This window comes from Haliotis asinina, chromosome 6 (genome assembly GCF_037392515.1).
Source record: "Haliotis asinina isolate JCU_RB_2024 chromosome 6, JCU_Hal_asi_v2, whole genome shotgun sequence".
NCBI classification, from domain to species: domain Eukaryota; kingdom Metazoa; phylum Mollusca; class Gastropoda; order Lepetellida; family Haliotidae; genus Haliotis; species Haliotis asinina.
The window spans coordinates 15,541,050-15,564,058 of record NC_090285.1 but is presented as its reverse complement, the minus strand read 5'-3'; the positions used below and the strand labels follow the sequence as shown (position 1 = coordinate 15,564,058).

The window sequence follows — 23,009 nt, the reverse complement described above, 5'->3', positions numbered from 1 at the left end:
CAACTATACTTTGTTACGCTGAACGCATAACGCCATTAAAACGACACGACATTATAGAAATTACCAATTGTGTTTTATTCGGGTGTTCTGACTTCATTGTACCCGCTGCTTTTGAAACGTTTTAACCTACATTTTATATTTGCTTTGTGACACCCAGTGACATTACTTCACATTTTGTTCCCGCTTTTGAACTTCGGATTTGGTTTCGCATTATTTGTTAACGAGAGCAGGTCAACGGCAACTCTATATCTCTGTGTTCACTGATGTCTGGATGACTCTCAAAGTGGGGCGACAGTTCAGGGTGTTGACCCAAAGTTTCACGTGCAGTAAACGTGAAGATTTCTGTTTTCGCAAAGTCACCATTTTTTGCTTTAACATATTTCCTCTACATGTTTCTTAAATTTGTATTAACAATTAACTAACAGATACATAGAAGCAAATTGTATCTTGCATTTATTATACAAATAATATTTTCTCCTTTCATTTTTTGTTGCATGATTTTACGAGTAAATACGCTTCCCCAAGTTACCTGCCCTTCAAGCACTTGCTGCCGGTAGATGGCTCTGACACCATAGCAGCAGTTCATTTCGCCGGTAACGCCAATATATTTGGCTAATTATTCTACTGAAAATGGCTGTGAATCTTTCGCTTCGAGTTGCCCAAAAGGTGGCACCATCAGTGGTTCAAAAGTAAGTTGGTGTTTCATTATATCCGGTGCGTAGTATTTCAGGACATTATTGTCTCGCCTTGACACGATTGACCCTGTTACCCTCTCAATGTCATTTTCTCAGCTGATCTGTGAGAGTGTACCTTTTGCAAGTAGAGGGTGTTGTTTAGATTTCTTGCGTTGACTGAATTACTGCATGCATTTTTAATTACAGCATCGATTTGAGCCAGAGCATTTATTTATGACAATGATATCGATCTTATTTCTGCTGGTGTACCTTGCCCGTACATCATCTAATTCAGTAGTACAGTAATAGAGACTTATTAGAGGGGCCTTAGTTTTGGGATTATCGTGCGATTATAGAATATTTTCGCCGCCTTACTTTGTCAGTTTGTGACTATTTTACCGCGTTTATCAATAACCCTGGCCTCTGATATTCAGTGTTAGGTTAGGGTTTTGGGGTAAGGGTTTAAGATTAAAGTTTGAGTTTGGGTTGGGCTTAGCCTTTCTTTTTCTATCTTGGTGGCAAACATATCCCGTAGCGGCTTCACAGTAGCTGTGGCCCAGGTAATTCTCTTCAGATGGCAGTAGTGGGGAGGGGCAGAGAGGGAGATGGGATGGTATTTTTTCCCATGTCAGTGATTGGCTCAAAAGTGGGACAGTGCTATCCCGATATCAAACAAAAAAGTTCTTTCACTAGGTGTTAAAATGTGAAAGGTCAAAATCATTTATGATGTGACTGTCATTGAAATTTGGTGAATGGCGTTAAGGGTCACACTCAGAAACATTCCAAATCCAACCTGCTGGTCAGGGATGCATTGTTCATGTGTATGCTGCACAGGCCCTGATTAAGGCTTGAAGCATGGAGGTGTGAGTTATCAAACACTGGACCAGCCCCAAATGATCTTGTATAAACATTATCCTGCTTTGAAGGGATCTGAAATATTTATTATTTTTGGTGTGAAAACTGGGGAATGCAAAAAGGAAAATAATGTGTCATGTTTAATGATTGGGTTCCCAATTTAACCTGTGCAGCCATTTGGGCTGAATTTAATTAAGAGGTATGCATCAGTTTTGTCTCTCAAAAGTTACAGTCATTATGGTTCATGTTGAACAAAAACAAACATTCTTTTTATCTCCATTTATAACTAACCCTCCGAATCATACAGAATTTTGCACACCACACTCCGGGATTAATTACATCTTCTGAGTCTCATGATGTAAGATTAAGAACCTAAAGACTTTAAGGCCACAACTCATGAGAAAGAATGTTATGGTTCCAGTTAAACTAGTTTTAGAAGTAGGTTGGAACTTAATATTCTTAGTTACAACTCAGAACTATAGTCAAAAATTAAAACTTAATGCTGTTGTCAGAGCTTCACCCTAATGTCATGTAACATATAATTTTTCTAACATGTGATATCTTATGAAAATGGAAACAAAATATTTGAAAAAAGAATTCTCATAATTTGGAGAGTCCAGTGAATCTTTTATTGGTATTGTGTTTTAAATTCTCAATTGACAACACAAAGTTTTAATTGAAAACATTTCTTCACATTTGATTTTGAAATCAAACAGTGTTCAGTTTGAAGTGAACTTTAGAGCGTCAGTTCAGTCTAACATTCACCTAATTTCCAAACACAGTATGTCTGTCTCCTAAATATATCCAGTGAAATGGTAGCAAAATATATAGTACTAGTAGAGATGTTTTGACCATGTTCACAGAATTGAAAACTCAGTATACCGCAACAATAATTATACAGGTGTCCAATGAAATGTATAAGAGTGTTGGCGCCATCTTGGCGGGCTAGGATATATTCTTTATAGCATATCTTGATTTCGACCAATCACACCCAAAGTCCAGTGAAAACACCCATTTCTAAAACATTATGAATGTTTGGTCATTGGGATCACAAATAATGAATTCATGAACTGTTACAATTCATTTCATGTGAGTGAATCATAACACCTCTCATTGCACCGTTAGCTTCAGATTTTTTTCTGCAAGTGTTTGATCACTACATCATGTCGACAATAGCTGTGTTTGTTAAGTTTGTGAAGATTACAGACCCTTGTTTATTTTCCTGTCTTGCCACAACAAACCAATTAGTTCTGTTGAGACAAATTTTTGTGAATACACCTGTAGCGCATTTGTGTTGGGAACTGTGGTTGAAATCTCAAATTGTTGGTTCTTTACCAATGAGCAGTCATCCCAAAAATTGGTTAGCATAATTTTTTCAGATTTTCTTATTCAAGTTGTTATTGTAGATAAGTATAGTGTGCTAAACTTGCTACCTTAAAGTGATGACTGATATATTGTGAACATAAACTTAGAGTCTTCAAGAAATATTCAGTAATGACTTTTCAGTAAATGAAGTGAGTTTTCTAAAAATTAAACATGTTTTCAGGCCATGACGATTTCTAAAATATGTTGCATCGTGAGGTGTTTCTACCGCTAAAACTATAGTGACAAAATCATTTGTATTCGATTGTGAGAAAATGTGATCAATTGCTTGGTCGTTTAGTCTTTGTGACACATCATCTTTTATTTCTATCAATCTGAACACCACTATAAGGCATCATGCAATGTTGACAGCAAAAGATTTCACATTCCTCCATGCCAGGCCCCAAACCTCTGAATAAGGCACCATGAATGGCGTTAGTACAAGCCATCAAGCACACCTGCCAGCTGACCTCTAACAAAGCAGGCCCCCTTGACAATCTTCTGGCTACAGGCCAGACCGCCAGTAGTTGAGTAAACCCCTGATTCTCGTAAGCACTACATGCCACTGATATTATGTTCGCTATTGGGGATAAGAGATTCTCTATCAATGGTGACTGCCAGAGTTACATAAAGGTCATATCCCACAATTACAGTTTCATGAGACAGGGCACAATAATGTTCTATTTATCTTGCAAAGTAAGGTTGTGGGATTGATATGATGTTAAAAATTCAGTATTGAAAATAAAAGGTTTAATTTCAGCCATAAAGCAAACTTTAAGCCACTGGCTTCTGTATGACAAGTAAATAATTTACTTGTGTAAATTTATTGAGTGTGGTCTGAGTCATTTTTCTTTTTTTTTTTTTTTGTTTTAGATGTATCCCAGCAAGTTCAAGCTTACACACAAGTGCAGAAAGGAAGGCAAACAAACCACATGTGTCAACAAGGCCTGCAAAGTACCTAATCAACCACTCCAGGGTTCGAGGGATGGACATTCTTAGGAACCCAAAACTAAACAAGGTATGGGGATATTTTCTAGTACATTTTCATTAATGGTCAGGGCCAATTTATTCCATGACAGGGGCAATGGGGTAGCCTAATAGTCAACGCATATGTTTGTCATGATGAATCAGGTTCGATTCTCCACATGGGTACAATGTGTTATACCCTTTTCCAGTGTCCCCTGTCGTTACATTGCAGGAATATTGCTCAGGCGGCATAAACCCATACATTCATTGTTCCATGACGGGACTGTGGGATGCTTAAAGCATTAGGTTATAAGTATTCTTCAGCAACCCAAACATCTTCTAAGAGACAAGTGATGAGATCGGTTGGTAAGGCTTGGTGACTTGGTTGACGCTTTTCAGCCCAACTATGTGGATCTCCTGATGATGTCAACCACTTCTTTCATACAGGTAGGTAGTGCCGAATGAGGTTTTAAGCAGACACCAAAACACAAAGTACAGGTTTTAACATTGCCTGTTGACAACTGTGTGTATGTTGTGTGTTTACTCTCTTCTTCATTTGCTGATTTTATTAATTCTGTATATTCTGCATTTTTCATTCATGTTTCCAAACCAATGATGGATCCAGCCTTTGAATGCTTGCTTTCATGTTTAGAACCTAGTTTCAAAGAATGCTATTTGAAGAAGAAGTGATGCAAAGATGGTGATGGTCCCACATGGTTTCACCCTCGGTATCTCCAGGGTATACGTTCCAATAAGTCTCCACTATACCCTGGACGCATCTACGTCTCTGCCAGATAAATTTATTACCTCCCTTGGCTGTCTTTTATCCAGTCAGGTGTCTTCCTTGGGAAATTGAGCGAACCAATCACAACTCACTTTAGTTTTTCAAATTATCTAACCAATTAAACTTAGCAACAGAAACCATACAGAGGTTCTTTGGAAGAGTTAGAAGGAGTTCTTGCATATGTAGTTTTAAAGTTTAGGACCTGTCAATTGTTTGTATAATTTCCCTAAAATCTGGGTCGCACTGCGAGCAAACCTTTGTAGTTGCGACCACTTCCTTTGTTGACACTGGCAAGTTTGTTTATAACAGCAGCCTAGCTGATTGGCTACTGTGAAAATGCGGAGCCAGAAAAGGGAGGTAATAAAATTATCGGGCTGACCCGTAGATGCATTCAAGGTATAGTGGAGACTTATTGGAACGTATACGCTGGAGATATCAAGGATGACATGGTTTATGCATGCAGATTTTTCTTATTTTAGGGCACAGCCTTTACCCTGAAGGAACGCCAGCTGATGGGAATCCATGGTCTTATTCCACCAGCGGTCAGAAGCCAGGATGAACAGGTTGTCCGAGTCATGACAAACTTCTACAAACGTGCAAATGACCTTGACCGTTATGTGTACCTGACCGCACTGCAGGATCGTAATGAGCGTCTCTTCTACCGCGTGTTGACAGAACATACAGAAGAAATGATGCCCATCGTGTACACGCCTATTGTTGGTCAGGCTTGTCAGGAGTATGGTGTCGTGTTTCGGAGACCTAGGTAAAGTTTAGGGCTGGTTGGATTTCAAGTGGTATTTGTTGTTTGTTAATGCTTAATCTGTGAAAAAGCAAGTTAGAACTGATCTTCAGTAAACTATAGTCGTAAGAGGCGACCAATGGGATCAAGTAATCACTCTCACTGGCTTGGTTGAGATATTTCATCGTAGCCCAATTGTGTAGGTTGATGCTTATGCCTTTAGTCACTGGATCGTCTGGTCCAGATTCAGATGTGTACAGACTGTCACCATACAGTTGGACTATTGCTGAGTGTGGCGTAAAACTAAATTCATTCACTCACTCAGTGATGCATATTTCAGTGTTGCAGCTATTTGTCAGTGACCTGGAAATAATTAAGTCTTGTCAAGACAAACTTTATGTGTGAGAAACTCTCAGAATATGTTGAGCATTATGTGTAACAGTAGTAACATGGCGAGATTTAGCAAAGGATTTATCAGAGATGGCAGATTTCAATTCAAACCAATCAATCAAGATTCATTTTAGTCCGGGGAGAAAGTATTTAGGAGGTTGAGGTCCCGCTTATCAGCGTCAGGTACCCACATCTGTCTCTCTGGGCTATCAGATTTCAGAATTTCATATTAACCTCTTAGATACATTGTTTAGACCTTCAGCCATCCCTGATTTATTTTGTTAGATGTGATGATCCATCACAGTGGATCTGTTGATAAAACCCTTAAAACAAAACATAAAGCATATCACAAATTACTTGGCAGCAGGAACCAGACCAGAGAAGAGTATACAAAACTCCAGACCTGGTCACATGCGCTAGAAACAATAGAAATCCACAAACTGGCCAAGCTCTGGCTAAATGAAGAGGCTGAAGAAAAACAGAAACCCATGCTAATTTGCGTAACTGCTTTACCTAATAATTAGTAAAGTGCTTGTTTTTCTTTAGAGCAGTGTTTGCTCTTGGCTTTCAAATTTAAGAGTCATCTTGAGATTCATGGCTCCCTGGTGTCATGAGAGGGAGTCAAGGACATGCTTTTAGGGCTCAGTTTTAGTTTCGAACTTTCATCAAAACATCAACTGTGATTGTTTAATAACGGGAAAAAACTAGGTGAGGTAGATCAGATATTTTGTGAGATCTGAATAGTTAACTGGCAAACATTTAGTCTTTGAAGTTAAGGTTATCTGATCAAAGGACCCAATAGCAATGCGTAAAAATGACGCAAGCTTCTAACTTCACTGCATATTTGAGATAATCTGTGTGTCAAATACGCAGGTTTTCTGCATCATGGCAAACACTGCTTAAAGGGGTTCTTATTATGATTAACTGAATTATATCCTTAAGTTTAAAATGCACAGTATTTACATTCTTCCACATTCTCCTCTGTCAAGATGAATGTTGTCCCTGACTTACACATGTTGTATGGCTATGTGGTAGTTTACAAATCCTGGTATCAAAGATAGCATGGCTCTATAGGCATCTTGTTAAAATTTAGAGGGGTTATGGGTGAAAGTCTTTTTGCACTAGGTCCATTCAAATTTACAGGTGGAAGACTTTCCATTCGTGCTGGGAATATCTATGGTAGATTTCATGTGAAACTTCAGGAAAACCTGTTTTCTACATTCATAAATGTATCCTTTTGCTTGATTTCTAGTTGTAGGAAAGATGTTAGGAAAATTACAACTGACTTGGTTTGAACAAATCGTTCATAATGACTGAAATGTTTTTATAACATTCAAATTAGTTGTCTTCATTTTTCAGGGGCTTGTTTCTTTCCATCAATGATAAGGGCCATCTGTATGAAATGATTTGCAACTGGCCAGAGAGGGACATTAAGGTGAGTGATGACTTGTTACGCAAAATACACATTTGTCCTTTTGAGGTACTTTTCTTGTATTCGAAAATTACTCTTCCAACACACTTGGCTCATTTATTGAGGAATGTCTAGAAGACACAGGTGATTCTCAAGCCACCTGGAGCTCCTAGCATTTAATTGTCAATGTGTTTTTGTCTTCTAGTTCATCATGAAATTTGTTGTTGAGTGTCAGCTAGTGCTTTATGTCCTTTCTGTCTCAATCTTTATCCAAACTGTAACAACATTTTTTGATAGTAAATGACCTAAGTTCTTGTCTGTAACAAAATATACTGGAAGTAGATTATTTATACTGTTTCATTTCTTAACCACCACAAATACATTTAATTTCAATGCCCCTCCAAATCCTTGACACCCTGCAATCATTCCTCATAGATAAAATTATAAGAAACGTGGTTTGTTTGGTTACATCAAAAAGTGCACCTTGGCATTAGAAATAGTACAAAGGACAAAACTGTATAGAGTATGTATGCATTATGATACTCTCTAAAATCTAGTCATCGTATTTTAGGTCAGTTTGGTGATCAGAAACAAGAAAAATGTTACGCAGTGATCATTCTGGACAACGGCCTTGTGCCATTCACACACCATTATTTATCATGGTTCACTGTACAGATACAGGCTTGTCATGTTTGCACATCCATAAATGTGACTCGGAAATTCATCTATGATCACGAGTTTGTTTTCACTTGGCAACTCAAGCAAAATTGATTCAAGTATGACTTCAAAAAACAACAGTACACCTATTTGACATGACCCACGTAACTCAGGGCCAGTGACACATGGGCTCACTTTCAAGAAATGTTGAAATGTACGCTGGTTACGTGACATAATAAACTCCTGTGTTTCAGGCTATAGTTGTTACTGATGGCCAGAGGATTTTGGGTCTGGGAGATCTTGGTGCTTGTGGAATGGGTATCCCTGTAGGTAAACTGTCACTTTACACAGCCCTTGGCGGAATCCCTCCAGATCAGTGTCTTCCCATCATGCTTGACGTAGGCACAAATAACGAGGTGAGTGAAAGAAGAACAGAGCAGAAGAAATAGTACAATTGACAATCAGTGATTTATGTAGGATTTCAAACTGGTTACCCTCAGGGAAATTATGAAGAAATTTAATTTGGTTCTTATTTTCTTGATTGAGTTTGTTTAACAATGTGGTAATGTCAAAAATGCATCAAGCCCTTTTACCTTTTTGTCATGTCTGTATAAGAGTTATCTGAGTCATCTCTGACCATGTTATTTTCCTTCATATAAGGATATTAACATGAATTTAATGTAAATGTTTACGGAAATTTAATGTAGATTTGAAATCAGTATTGTCCCCTGACCAGGTCTGAAATATCTCAGACCCATGAAGTCCCGGTGTAGAATAGGTCGTCAGCAACCTATGCTTGCCATAAAAGGCGACTATGCTTGTCGACTAACGGGATCATTCCATAAAGCTGGAATATAGCTGAGTGCAGTATAAAACTAAACTCACTCACTCACTGAAATATCTGATAACACAGGCAGACTATGAGACTTGCTTTATGCTCACAGAGGATATGTTTGGTTTTATTTGTACTTACTTTAACCTGTGAAGGTCCAAGCTAGATCTATTCAGTAACCCATGCTTGTCATAAGAGGCATCAGGCAGTCAGACTTGCTGACTTGGTTGACACATGTCATCATATCCCATGGGCATAAGTTGATGTTGATCACAGGATTCTCTGGTCCATACACAATTATCAAAAGTCCACCACCACATAGTTAAAATATTGCTGAGTGCGGCATAAAACAACAAACAAAAGATTAGTCTGAGAGTGAACTGGGCTTAGTATTGCTTTGAACAGTCTCTGTTACATTGCAGCATGCTAACTAGGTGCAGTTCAGGCATTTGTCAGGCCTACATGCAGACCCTGTGGAATGAGTCAGAGTGAAAGATTTCATTTGAATAACATTACAATATGTTTGCCCCATGTTCTTTCTGATTATATTGTCCATAGTCTACACTCTATGTCCATTGCAGAGATACCAAAATGATCCCTTGTACATCGGTATTAACCAAAAGAGAGTGACTGGCGAAGCATATGATGAATTTGTGGATGAGTTCATGCAGGCTGCAACACGAAGGTAGGGATAATATTCTTAAAGAAATGACATAGTTTTGTTGCCTCCTAACTGATCAGGTTTATACCTATTACTAATGATTTTTAAGATATCCTTTCTTAACCTCAGCTTGCATTTATTATAGAAAATTTTGATTGAATCTTTAAACTGTGAATGTGTTAGTTATCTTCAAATTTTATTAGTGAATTATGGGTTTTCTTAATTAGAGCCATTGGTTTCAGTGATTATGTATTTTTGTTTTGTAGTTGGAAAGTTAAACCACTGTTCAGTGTGCTTAAGCTTCTGTTTGTTAGAAAGATAAAATGTTGGTAAATTGGCATATCCTAAATTAGATTTGTGCCCATTTGTGCACTTACAGAGATTACTGAATGAGATGCTTTTAGTGTTGTTGAATGTCTGATTTTGCATTGTTGATGATATTTTTTCAAGCCTACTTGTAAGCCGGATTGTCCACATAGAAACTTATGAGGCAAGGTCTTGTTCCATGATCTTATTGTTGAGGGAGATAGTCCCGTTTGATCACAAAGAATTGGATTATAAAGATCGTAGTGGGGATGTTTTGTGGAATAGAACCCTGGTGAAATAATGCCCCTTGTGATGATTTCATGATACCATGTGTCACATGTAGGTCTCTTTTTATAGGTATGGTCAGAATGTGCTGATCCAGTTTGAGGATTTTGCCAATCAGAATGCATTCCGCTTCCTTGAGAAGTACAGAGACAAATACTGCATGTTCAATGATGACATTCAAGGTGAGAAGTGTTTGTGGTGTGTACATGTTAGTACCAATGTTACAAGCTTACTGTATTGCTCATTTTAGTGGCAGGATTAGGCCAGTTGTCACTGTCATTGCAAGTTGTCTCCCTTGGCTGTCACAGGATCAGCTAGTTCACCAATGGTTATTGGATTCATCAAGAGTAAGCTATGTTATCCACAAAATTACCTCAACAGAAAACAAACAATAAAGCAAAGTTTGAAAATAGTTTCCGGGACAGAAACATGTTCTTAGAATTTAATGGTGTTTGTGTGTGTGTTTTTAGACCAACAACAAAAGAGGACATATGAGATAGTAATTTAAGTTCCACTCTATCCTAGAATTAAGTGAAACTAGAAAGTCATGACATTTTACCACCATTGTTCTTAAGTTCATAATAACAGATTTTGCATACATTAAGAATAAGTTGTAGTTAAACCTTAATTCTAAGAATCAAGCATGTTATAGTATCGTTTTGTATTGCTTTTTATTGGGTAAGTTTCGGCAGGTACATTACAGATGAGGTCAGATCAATGTCATGTGTTTATTAACAAAATATTGCTGCAAATTCAAGGCGAGAATTCAACATGGTGTTTGTGACAGGAACGGCATCTGTTGCTGCGGCAGGAGTGTTTGCATCTCTACGTATCACTGGGAGGAAACTCATAGACAATACCTTCCTGTTCCAGGGAGCTGGAGAGGTAAGTCCACCTTCCTTGTTCACTGCTGGAAGCCTGTTGACTACAGCTTGTTCAGCTTGACATAAGCTGCTCTACATATGCATGACCTGGAAGGTCAAACGACTGGTCAGGTTAACTTTATTAAATAGTGGCGCTCACTGCCTAAAAGTCTGAAGAGGAAACATAAAAATATATGCAGCTAAATGTTTAAAGAAAGTTAGCACCTTGCTTACGATTTCTTGACACTGAGATGTCAAATGCCGATCTTGTCTCGGTAAATCACCTGACAAAGGCGCACTCCTTCACAATAACAGACCCAACAGTTGTGACATGGTCATGCAATGCATTTGTATTCACTTGATCGGGTCAAGCTGAACAACCTGTATGTTGGCACATGTCATGGTATCCCGTTGGTGTAGATCTTGCTCATCCTGTTTACCATTGGATGTTTTGGTCCAGATCAGATTATTCACAGGCCACTGTCATATAGCTTGAATATTGCTGAGAGGGGCATTTGACAACAAACACTCTCACAGTTTGAGCATGCTGTCATTAGGTTACAGAGTTGCATCCACTTGGTAGCACAAGGATTTGCTGTTCATTCAAATCCAAATCCCTGTTTTCATCCTTTGTCAGCATGTATTAGCACAAAACAAATTTGAATGTCTGCTTCACTTTAGGCTGCCCTCAAACTCAAGATTCAACAGATGCTTTCTCACTCATAGGGGATCCATGATTGGGTAGTTGCAATAAATGAGAGAGACCTAAACACCGTTTATTTACTGAGATACTAAAGACAGGCTGGAGAGAAAGTACTTTGTGGCCGCAAACAGTGAGCCTGAAATTTGAAATGGTGTACAGTGCTTAATGTCAATGAGAGCTTTGATGTGATTGACATCATATTGTTATTAAATGAAAGAGCCCCTGTAATGTTTATCATTGACAGTCACTTTCATGTTGAATTTCTAACTCTGATGTGAAAATGTTAACACATTGAGGACACAGAATATGGTGATGTTGCAGGCTTCTATTGGTATTGCCTACCTGCTTGCTCTTGCCATGGAAGAGGAAGGTGCCACAAGGGAACAGGCACTCAGCAGGATATACATGGTTGACTCTAGGGGACTAATTGTCAATGTAGGCATCCTTAAGACTATGTACATTTGTGTAAACATATTTAGAAACAGTTTATTCAGCAGCAATTTACTCTTGTAGTAAATCATACAACCTGTTGCTGCTGGATTGCATGTTATACAGTGGAAGCTGTCAAAACCGTCACTCTTTGGGACTGAAGAAACAATCTGGTTCAGACAATGTGCCGGATGGTTGAGGTGATGATAAATGTACAAACCATGGATGGGACTGAAATTTTGTGCCGATGTTGACAACTTGCCTGACTGGACAGATGCCGGTTTTGACAGCTTCCACTGCATGCGGTCACACATAATCAATAGCTATTTCTTCCAAATTCTAAACTGAAAAAAGTTAAATACTTGATAACTTTTGAACTAAAGGATGATATTTAACCACTTTGTAAAATGCTTTTATCCATTGTTACTGTTTAACATTTCATGTGTTTGTTTCATAACTAGAACCGTCCGTCAGGAGGTGTTACAGGACACAAACAAGACTTTGCCAAAGATATCAAACCCATGACTTCTCTAGAAGAAATAGTGAAGGAAATTAAGCCAACTGCACTAATAGGTAACAACTGTATTCTGGAAAGACATTATGAAAGTCATAATATTGTGTCATCTGTACATGCTGTAGGTATTGAAGACTGTAAATCCCAGAGGACTTTTAGTATTCCATGTGGGGGCGCGGTGGGTGAACTGGTTAAAGTACCAGACTAGTGATCCAGCAGGATGAGGTGACGGGATTGAGCCCACCTGTGACCGGGTGTAAAAGCCTTGGAGTCAACATTGTGTGCAGACTCTTTCAGTGTTGTCACAACCCCTAGTGTACCGTACACAACCCTGTGCACTTAAAAGAACCCACAAAATCCGTTGGGATCTGACCAGATGGTGGCCACATGAATACATGCATACACCTAGCTGTGAATTGGGTACCTCGCTAGGATGAGAGTGCCTCAACAAAATTTGGTGTGCCTAGTTGCGGCAAGAGTTGTATACTCCCCATGGAGTTGAGATTGATAATATGATGTGACATTGAGACTGATATAGAATGATCAAGGAAACCATATACCATTGCCATGAGCAAAAACTAGATACATGGATATTTGTGCTATATAAATATCCTATGATAAAAATAATGACTGTCAGCATGGTTAGTAGAAGCAGTAAGAAAACTTTTTTAAGTGATGAATGGATGTAAAGATGTGGTAACCAGAGACAAGTTACTTGGATACATGAGCACTCAAATCAGCCTGAAGCTATGCATTACGCTTTTGCTGTATTTGAAAATCTGCCTTTTTATTTTGTAAGTGCACCTCAGCACCTCAGCACCTCAGCACCTCTAAGTGGAAATCTTGGTATCAGTAGCCATACATTATCTTAGACTTGATTATTGAATAAGCTGACTCCAGAGGTTGAATTGAAGAAGAATAAACAATATGGATAGCAGTGGGTTACAACTGGTGTTGCTCATACTGTCAAAGTCACTATCAGTTTAAAGAAAGTTATTTGAAAGCTATACTGAAATCGGTTTAAGCATATTATATAGTGATACAGAATCATGACAAATACCTTTCAATAGCATTGGTAACTAAACAGCTGGGTTTTGGGTTGGGTTGGGGATGTTTGTCTTTTTTTTCATTTCTATCTACACCACATTTTTTTATCCAAAAATATTTGAAATTGAAATATATGTATTGATCAGAACAAAAACGATCAGACCTTATGCTTAATGTGACCAGTGTAATTGATCATAAAATTGATCTCTTCCATACTTAGTTATTATACAGACACAAGAATGATGATGCACATATTTTTTACATGAAACAGTTATCAGTCTCAAGCTACTTTGTTCTCCTGAATTTCAAACACTACACAAGTACTATATGTATCAGCACTGATGCACAAGAGACTTGAATACATGCAAAACTTCTACACTACAGGAGCTGCGGCCGTTCCAGGAGCTTTCAATGCGGAAGTATTGAGGACGATGGGCCAGATCAATGAAAAGCCAATCATCTTTGCTCTCAGTAACCCAACATCAATGGCTGAGTGCACAGCAGAGCAAGCCTACACACTCACTGAAGTAAAGATCACATTTCAAAAGTCACTTATTCATACTGCACAAATAACGTCTGATCTTGTACTCTGATGGATAATTGAAACTTGATAGTAATATTAATTGTGTGGAATTAATCACTTTTTAGATCGATTTGTTTATCATTTACACAAGATATTCATCTGGATAGAGGAAATATTTATGTCGCTGCTCAAACTGAAGCCATAATAATTTTATTCTTTGAAAGTAGGAAAAGAGTAGGGCTGCAACATTTTGGTTCCGTTCATCAAAAATCAAATCTGACACCTTAGTTTTGATTTTCGATAACCATTATCACTGTTTCTGTTTGGTATTTGATCAAAATTTTTACTTTAACTCGAGCATTTTCAAGCCCCTGAAATAAGGAGAAACATGATTGGTTGACACTGGGCTAATTATTGATTGACAGTTGTTATTACTAAACATCATCATGTTGACTGAATTTTTAGGCCAACACTGAGAATTAACTGAAATCTGATGTTTTACTTAGACGAAGAATGGAATTGAAAATGATAAATTCAAGGGTCCAATATGAAAAAGCTAATCGACTCGAGATCCGGTGAATCGTTGCAGCCTTAGAAAAGGGTATTCAGTTGCTTATTACAACCAGTGACTTGAATTAATCATAATACTTTGTGATTAACATTCACCTTCTCACTATGGTTTGCCTAGTTCTGACAATTATTGTTCTCTGTTGTCACATTGGAGGAAAATGTCAATCCAAAGAAGTTTGGGAATAGAAATTGTGGGTGGTCTTGTGTTTCTGTTTCTATTGCTAGACTGATTTGAATAGAACTTCCAAATTTCGTCTTCATAATTTGTATTACTAAACGGGCCATTGTTATTTTGAGCACTTCATGGCTAATGTCACTGACCTGTCCTTTGTCATGGGTTGCAGGGTCGATGTGTGTTTGCCAGTGGCAGCCCTTTCCCAGCATGTACAGTTGGAGGGAAGACCCTGTACCCAGGTCAGGGTAATAACGCTTACATCTTCCCTGGAGTAGCTCTCGGAGTGATCACATGCGGTGTCAGGCACATCCCTGAGGTTGTCTTCCTGGCTGCTGCTCGGGTAGGTTGAATACCTGTATGCTTAATGTCACCCCTTTATCATTGGATCGTCTGGTCCAGACTCAGTTATTTACTCTACAGACCGCCACTACATAGGTGTAATATTGCTGAGTACGGCATTAAAAAACAAACAGGCTTATTGTCACCCATTTCTTGTCTTACTGTTAATGGATTCTACTGTCTCAGTACTAAGAGTCCTTTTTAATGATAGTAAATAGTCTAACATGTTTAATTTCATTTTGATTTGGTTTTATTGTTACCTTTGATAATGAACTGTTCAAGACATTAGAGTACATCTACCGTCAAAAGATATGACTCACATAGAGCATGATTATTTGTTAGGACAACACATGTAGAGATCACTCAGTACCCTTGAAAACTCACAGAACTGATCTTCAATAACCCATGCTTGTCATGAGAGGTGTCCAGTGGGATCGGGTGGTCAGACTTGCTGACTTGGTTAACACATGTCATAGTATCCCAGTTGCATAGATTGGTGTTCATGCTGTTGATCAAGAATTGTCTGGCAACAGAACGCCACCATTTGGCTGAGATATTGCTGGGTGCTAAACTCACTCACAAATCTGACAGTGCTATGAGAAGGTAATATTATATGATGTGGATCTTTGGTAGTTTGGCTGGTGGCAATGAAACCCAAAGAATTCCTGTGTCTTAAATTTACTTACATGTACCTACCCGCTCAGCTTAACTTAATAAGATTATTATAGTAAGAGGAACAGAGATACAGATAAGCTGCATATCTGCATACATTACACATAAATATTTATGTGAAAACTCAATTCCTATTAAGTCATTGTGTACAAGTATGCTTGTACTTTTGTAAATACTCGATAAATTTAATCTTGCCTGCATACACAAAAAAATATTGGTAAAAAGATGTATTGAAAAGTTTCGATTTCAGGACCTGAACGTGGTAACTTGCGGTCATTCTTATTTCTCATATTACAGATCAAATATAAACAGCAATCATGTAAACGCAAGTGTATTTGAACAAATGATGGAAAATGACAAAATACCGACTTGTGTATGAGTGAGGTGTGTACAAATATACAGATATTTGGTTGCTGAGATTGGTACAAATGTACAAATATTTGGTGACTGAGGTGGGTAGAAATCTACAAATATTTGGTGACTGAGGTGGGTACAATTTATTTGGTTACTGAAATAAATTAGGATACCCTATTGAGATGAACACAAGCGAGTACATAACTCAGTGACAGTAAAAGTTTTCCGCAGCTTTGAACAAGAATCTTCCAGGAAGTAAATGTTGAAATGCAACTCAAAAGAAGCTAAAGAACTCCCAATGTTTCAGATTACTGTTGTTATTCTGGCATGACATGGTTATTCTGTTTTGCGTTGACAGATAAATTGATAATATGAACGAATCATGTGTTTTTCTTTTGAGCTCATTATTTATGATAATGTCACAGCATTAAACATCAAGTAACATAAGGGTTGGGTATTGTCGAAAGTTTTGTATTGGCATATACTGTGTTATGTGTTGGCATATTGGAATATATATTGCAGTATATTGTGAAAGTGTATCACATGGTTTTAGGTAATGAAATTACAGTTTCCTTTCTTTTCAAACAATGCCTCTGGCAAGTGTCAGGGCTCAGATGTGATTTTACAAGCAATCAGCTAAAAATGTTTCCCAATTGAAGACTTTGCTCCAAATTTGGAAAAAGCACTTGCAGCGGCACCCGCCATTTTAGTTTGTTTGGTACCAGCACTCGATGCCCCTTTTTCTTTATTTATATGGTTTAATAGTCACACAAATGCAATTACGTGAACAATAAACATTCCCCCAAACTATTAATGTATGATAACATAAAGGTTGCAAATGTTATCAGTATTTTTGACTTCATCATGAAAATTACAGATCATGTTCGTGGAAATTGCCACTCCAATCAGGTGAACCAGTTCACGAAATGTGTTATGTATCGTATTGTCAAGAACAAATTGCAATATACTGGTTAATCGGTATTATCACCCACACCTAAGTAACATGCATCTCTTTCTTACCTCAGAGCTTGTCCAAGATCGTAACAGACCAGGATCTTGAGGTGGGCCGCGTGTATCCTCCACTGAGCAACATCCGTGAGGTGTCCGTCAAGCTGGCTACCAATCTGGCGGAGTATGTGTATGCCAATGGTCTCGCCTCCACCTACCCAGAGCCAAGGGACAAGGAGGAGTTCATCAGATCCCACATCTATGATACCAACTACGAGAGCTTTGAGCCCGAGACGTGGGACTGGCCGAAGCAGTGAGGATCTAAACGCTTAGGAAATAAAGGTCATGGCGGATGGTGATGTGTGGTGAATTTTGTAGGAATAGGTGTTTCAAGAAAATATGAGTATTTGTAGAAAAAATATGTTTTTTATATTCAGTATTTTCAAAGGTCTCAGCAGAGCTGTTTGCTATATTCAAACTGTAGCGAGATACTAAGAAAAAAGAGTCAAGGAAATGTTCTAGCATTTGTTAAATATTTTTTTGAAGTAAGGTCAATAAATCTGGATATTTCAAGGTTGTTTCTGTTTCAGGAGTTCACACAAACAAACATATTTACTTTGATGAAATCTTATTTTCATAAAAATACCCTAATATTTTTGCAACATATAGCATGTTATGATGGGTAGCATATCATTATGTTAATTTTAAGTTAGTGACACTAAGGCCAAACACGATGTAAATGTCCTGTTTGCTTATTATATAGGGAGAGTAGTCTCGAGTAAAATTTCCAATTTCCCGTCAAATCCCCTCTCAGTGCACTATGTTGGATATCTGATTAGGATATTTCTCAATGCTACCTGTTAATGTGTTTGCAGTCTTTTCATGAGAAGCTCCTTGAGGAAAGTTTGAGTTTCAATATCATTTCATTGTCATTGACTCTTTTCACTCTCAGTTTTTCAGTTATCATGAACTCAGTATTGCAATAGTTTGACAATTTTATGCAAATGTTTGACAGTTACTAAACTAACATTAGACACTATGAAACTCATTCATGTCATTGTCTGACTGTGACCATGAGAAGAGCCATGTCAGGACACGTGGTCATGAACATTCAAATCAAAACATGATTAAAAAGTCATTGAGAGGAGTGGAAATATTAGAGGAAGACACTTTGATATATATCTTGTTCTCCAAATGTGCAGTGTTGTTTGGTCTTAGGTGCACATGGATGAAGTGTGTATTAAGATTCAGTGTATAGGATTATAGCTATATAACAGAGCTTTATCCAGGGTTACTGGGGCACCGGCACTGCTGGTACCGATTTCATCCAGTCATTTTATGAGGTCAACAAATACTACCCACTGGAACAATTTCAGAGAAAATATATGAACTAAAACAAACAAGAATAATTGTTTCAAATATGTATTAATTCAGCAAATTAAAAACAATAATTATGAACTTAGATACTCGGTCCCATCCCCAGCCTGTGACATTTGAAAAGAGTCTGTTAAACTTGCAATAATCCACTTAATGGTTTACATAATCAAATTGATGTATTTTCTGAAAATTTTAATAGTGAAAGTTCAGAGTGATACCTGCTCAAATATATCTTCTGGCAAGTTACTATGAAGTTTCCGTGAGGGAGGTATTTAAAAGTATCAGCGGGACAATCTGGCTGGTGGAGAGTTTTTTAGGCTGCCCAAGACAAATGTTGCCAGCTTCTGCCTAGTGGGCAAGCCATTATTTCAATCATTGCAAGCTTGGTGGTTAAACAATAAATATTCATTGAAACAGAAGATTTTCTAAGACATTGTTTATTACTTTCACCTGGGAAAATTATGTCGTCAAATCCATGAAATGTACCGGTACTGTCATGTAGAGAAGTTATGAGAACATTAATATCATACTCACGTGTTAAAATATCCCCATATCTATGACAGGTTGCAACTGCCCTCCATCACCAACCCATCCTAGGTAAAGCCCTGTTGTTAACAGTATAACAGTTGTGATGTTGAATCTTCAGTCTTTCTGGAGCTCAAGGTGAACTGTTCATCCTGTGGAGGGAATTAGTTACTTGTCTTAATGGTGTGTATTTGTCAGTGCGATTTTCTACTCCATATCCTGGGTAAGGGGAGCTAATTCTGTATAACTATAGTTCCATATCCATGTTACAATACTTTTGCCATGTATCGGTTATATTCTTCAAGAACTTGATTTGAAAAATTGAAGTTTGGAGTAGGTTCTGTTAGCTTAAAATTTAACATTGTGTTTGAGATTATTGTGTAACAATTGTTATTGTTGACTTATTTTTGTTTAGAAATCTGAAATCTCATTTTGTTTTGTTGTTACCAAGTGTTTAGTTGGTGACGTTTTCTCTTTTAAAGGAGACATGTAATAGATCCGGTGTTTTAATTGTTTGTTTAGGACATGACATTGAAAGAAAATGAACAACCAGTGGATGTCCTCAAAGTGACATGCAGCTTTAAAATTGTTATTGTGGACATTTTGCTTATCAATCTGTCATAAAACATTTTGGAAATCAATCATATTGGTATTCCATTTCAATTTAAAGATATTTAATTCTATACATCACAGTGCTTTTAGTGGTTTTACTATTGTTGAACTGTTTTGTTACTTTATGTGCCATAGTTTGAATGATGAATTAATTTTGTAGAAATCAAAGATTTAAGCTTTATCAGAATTTGAACGATGGATTAATTTTGTGAAAATCAAAGATTTCAGCTTTATCAAAATGTAAGCATTATGGCATTAAAATGTCACATTTTAGCAACAGAATGTTTGATTAAACGTTAATTATTTGTTTGACTGATGATATTATTTCATCATCTCTACAGGAATTAGTTTTGTTCGTAAGTTTGATCTATCTTGTATCTTATATGTATTTCAAGTTATGTACTATTTCATAAGCAAAGTGTTATTTCTTAATGTTTTGGTGAGGTGAAACTAAAATGAAGTTTGCATTTTATTTGTAGCCATTCACTTAGAAAGTACAGTCTGACAGTAAACATATTTGCTTTGCTTAATGTGTGAAAAAAATATGGTTGTAAAGTTACGTTTTAGTTGGGAAGAGTAATTATTGAAAGTCCTCTTGAGCACCATGAGTTAAGTTGTGTTATGTTATGAACATGATAAACAAGTTTCTCCCATGCTGAAACACTTTTGTCCTTTTCCATTGTTACCATGTGCTAGTTGATCTACTTAAACTAAGTATGAAGCTGACATTGTCATTATCATGTGTGTAATCAGATCTTGAGGTGTACATCAGACTTCAGAGCTCGAGGTGGTTTGAGGGGTGCTAAGCCTTTTCAGCCACATGGCCTGTAAGAGGATGAATGTCCACAATAATGCAAAATGTTTATAAATAAAGCTTACTCCTTTTGCATTAGAATCGCCATCCCAGTGATAGAAAACAAACTGCTGAACAAGTGGACACAGCATACCCTATGGTGTAATCTGACTTAATTGTATTTCTTTGGTGTTCTTCCAGATGTACATGTTTGCTTTGGCTGCATAAAAAGAATAAATGTTTCTTGGACACATTTTTTCCAAAGTGACAGTAGGACTCTTTTTTAATTTTTGATAAAAAAAAAAGTAACAAGGGAGGGACATATCTTTTTTCTTTTTTTTTCTCTCAGAAATACAGCTTTAGAAGTTTTGGCACATGTTATTGGGTTGTAGATTCAGTCACACTTGGTCTTACAGACATCAATTCTCGTAGTGGACAAATGATGATCGGAACACAACCAAGTTAAATTTCTTTTTTTAAATGGCAATAAAAAATTGCTACGTGCACAAATAAAAGTGCCCGAGAAACATTTCACTTTGTTTAGCCTTACCTATTTAATATATACAGCTCAAATGGGCTCAGGACCATAGGTCATCGTCCATGACAAGATGACTGTCATTATGTGAAAGTAATTAGATGGTCCTTTACTTGTTTTGAGTAGTATCCTTGTTGCCCTAATACTCAAATGCTTAATCTCTTTTATATGGGAGTTGTGTGAATGAGAGATACTCTGTGTTGTCTGCGTTTGTGGGGGATAATCTCAAATTTGCTGTTGAATATTAAAATAATTGCTGTCAAGTTTATCCAAAATTGCGAGGGAAAGGGAATGTGCATGAACAATAAGGCTCAATCTTTGAACAAAATTTGATCTTGACATGAAATTGTTATTTTGATCTTTGTAACTCTTCTATGTTATTAACAGAAATGTATTTGACAAAAGAAATTTGTTATGTCCAGATATATTTTACATTGAATGTCAGAAATATTGGAAGTATTGCTGTTAGACTGCATGTATTTATGCAGGCATGTAAATGGTTTGTTATGAAATTGTTCTGGTGGTGTGTGACATACACACACAATTTGGTTATACTGGATCATAGACAGTGCCATTATCATCATGGAATGCAAACCATGGTTTCAATCTCCGTGGAAACTGGGTGGTGGGGTAGCCAGGTGGTTCATGTGTTTCCTTTTCACACCGAAGATCTGGGTATGATCCCCATATCAGTATATTGTGTGAAGCCCATTTCTGGTATCCTCGGTACTGTAGGGAACTTGGTGATGGTGAGAGTGGAGTCTCTGTGAATTTTGCAACAGAAAATTTCAGATACATGTCAGAGTCTTTGTGATTAAATCTGATTCACTGATCAGATTGGACAAATTATACCCTGTCAGCTATATTTTGGGATTGGGAATTGTCTGTGACAGTGAATGAATTTTCCATTACATCAATTTCGTAATCACAAAATTTCTGCAACATTTGACCAATTCATTGAAATTGATATGTACAGTTCTTTTCTCAGATAAAACAGCACATGCTTTATGATGAAAGAGAATAAATCCTCACTGGAACACTTTGTATTAATTTTGCAGGTTTATAGGATCATTTATCACAATAAAAGGATTATTTATTAACGACTCTGACATATCACAAAGTTTCTGTCAAAAAAATCACAAAGACACCAGTCACTGTGAACAAGTTTGCTACCGGTGCAACTGATATTGGTAGAATACTGCTAAAAGCATTTTAAAGTCGTACTCACTCACTCACTTATTGGAACCTCTAACCAATGGGAAAGCACAGATTGTGGTTAGCAGCATGTTGTTTTTTCTTTAAAGCTTAGTATTTGTAACAATTTTGGAAATGTTTTTTATAAGTTAATGGTTCAGCTTGCATTTGTTTAAATTTAAGGCTACAACTGCTTTCGTTGACTATCATCATTTGTGTTTATTATTTAATTCAAACAGTCAATGTCTGTATGGTGTTTAGATTTACCACAATGAACACTTAATGAAAATTGTTTTTGGGTTGTCTTTTTTTTTGTTTTGAAAGGCAAAATGGTTATGAACTGTGAAGCTGTTTACTTCCTCCTCATTCTAGTCTATTCACAAAGGTGTTATTTTTTTTGGCTGATGCATACAGTGGTTGAGCATGAGTGAAGTGTTCAGTAGTGAAGCATGCATGATTGAAGCATTTAAGGATGCATTGCGCATTGAAACATAAGAAACTGCCATCATCTCATCATCTTCTTTCTTTGCTTGAACCATTTTCCATTTCCATGTCACTTTTGTTTTGTTGACTTTGTGTGATAACAAAAGGTTTATTGATTTGTATTGCAAGTATTTATCACGTCCCTCTTGATGTAATTTAGCTTCACAACACTTTGTTCCGACACTATGAGATAATAAACTGTGAGTGTTTTTATAATCATCAGCAGTTTTGTTCTGATGTATTCCAAGCTGTAAATTTTATCGGTGAAGGTACATCTCCAAATCAACAAAGAGCACTGCTAATGAAGGTGTATGGCAACACATTAAAAGAGTCGTCCAGTTCTGTTAAATAATTTGCTGATCAAACTTAGCAAATCATAAGATGGCAAGAATATCAATACACTCAATACTCTCCTGACTCACGAATGGCAA

The 23,009-nt window shown here is 37.1% G+C and overlaps 2 protein-coding genes across 2 annotated transcripts in view; both read left to right on the top strand.

Annotated features, from left to right (window-relative positions):
• Positions 1-23,009, top strand: part of LOC137287230 (uncharacterized) — a 66,238-nt gene that overhangs the window by 16,583 nt on the left and 26,646 nt on the right. The gene's annotated exons all lie outside the window — the stretch shown is intronic.
• LOC137286721 (NADP-dependent malic enzyme-like) lies at positions 543-22,797 on the top strand. Its single transcript, XM_067818704.1, has 13 exons — positions 543-689; positions 3,765-3,909; positions 5,121-5,404; positions 7,130-7,205; positions 8,093-8,254; positions 9,252-9,355; positions 9,995-10,104; positions 10,710-10,807; positions 11,810-11,923; positions 12,379-12,490; positions 13,863-14,005; positions 14,916-15,086; positions 17,137-22,797. Exons 1-13 carry the CDS (start codon positions 631-633, stop codon positions 17,374-17,376), a joined length of 1,818 nt encoding a protein of 605 aa, XP_067674805.1. The 5' UTR covers positions 543-630; the 3' UTR covers positions 17,377-22,797.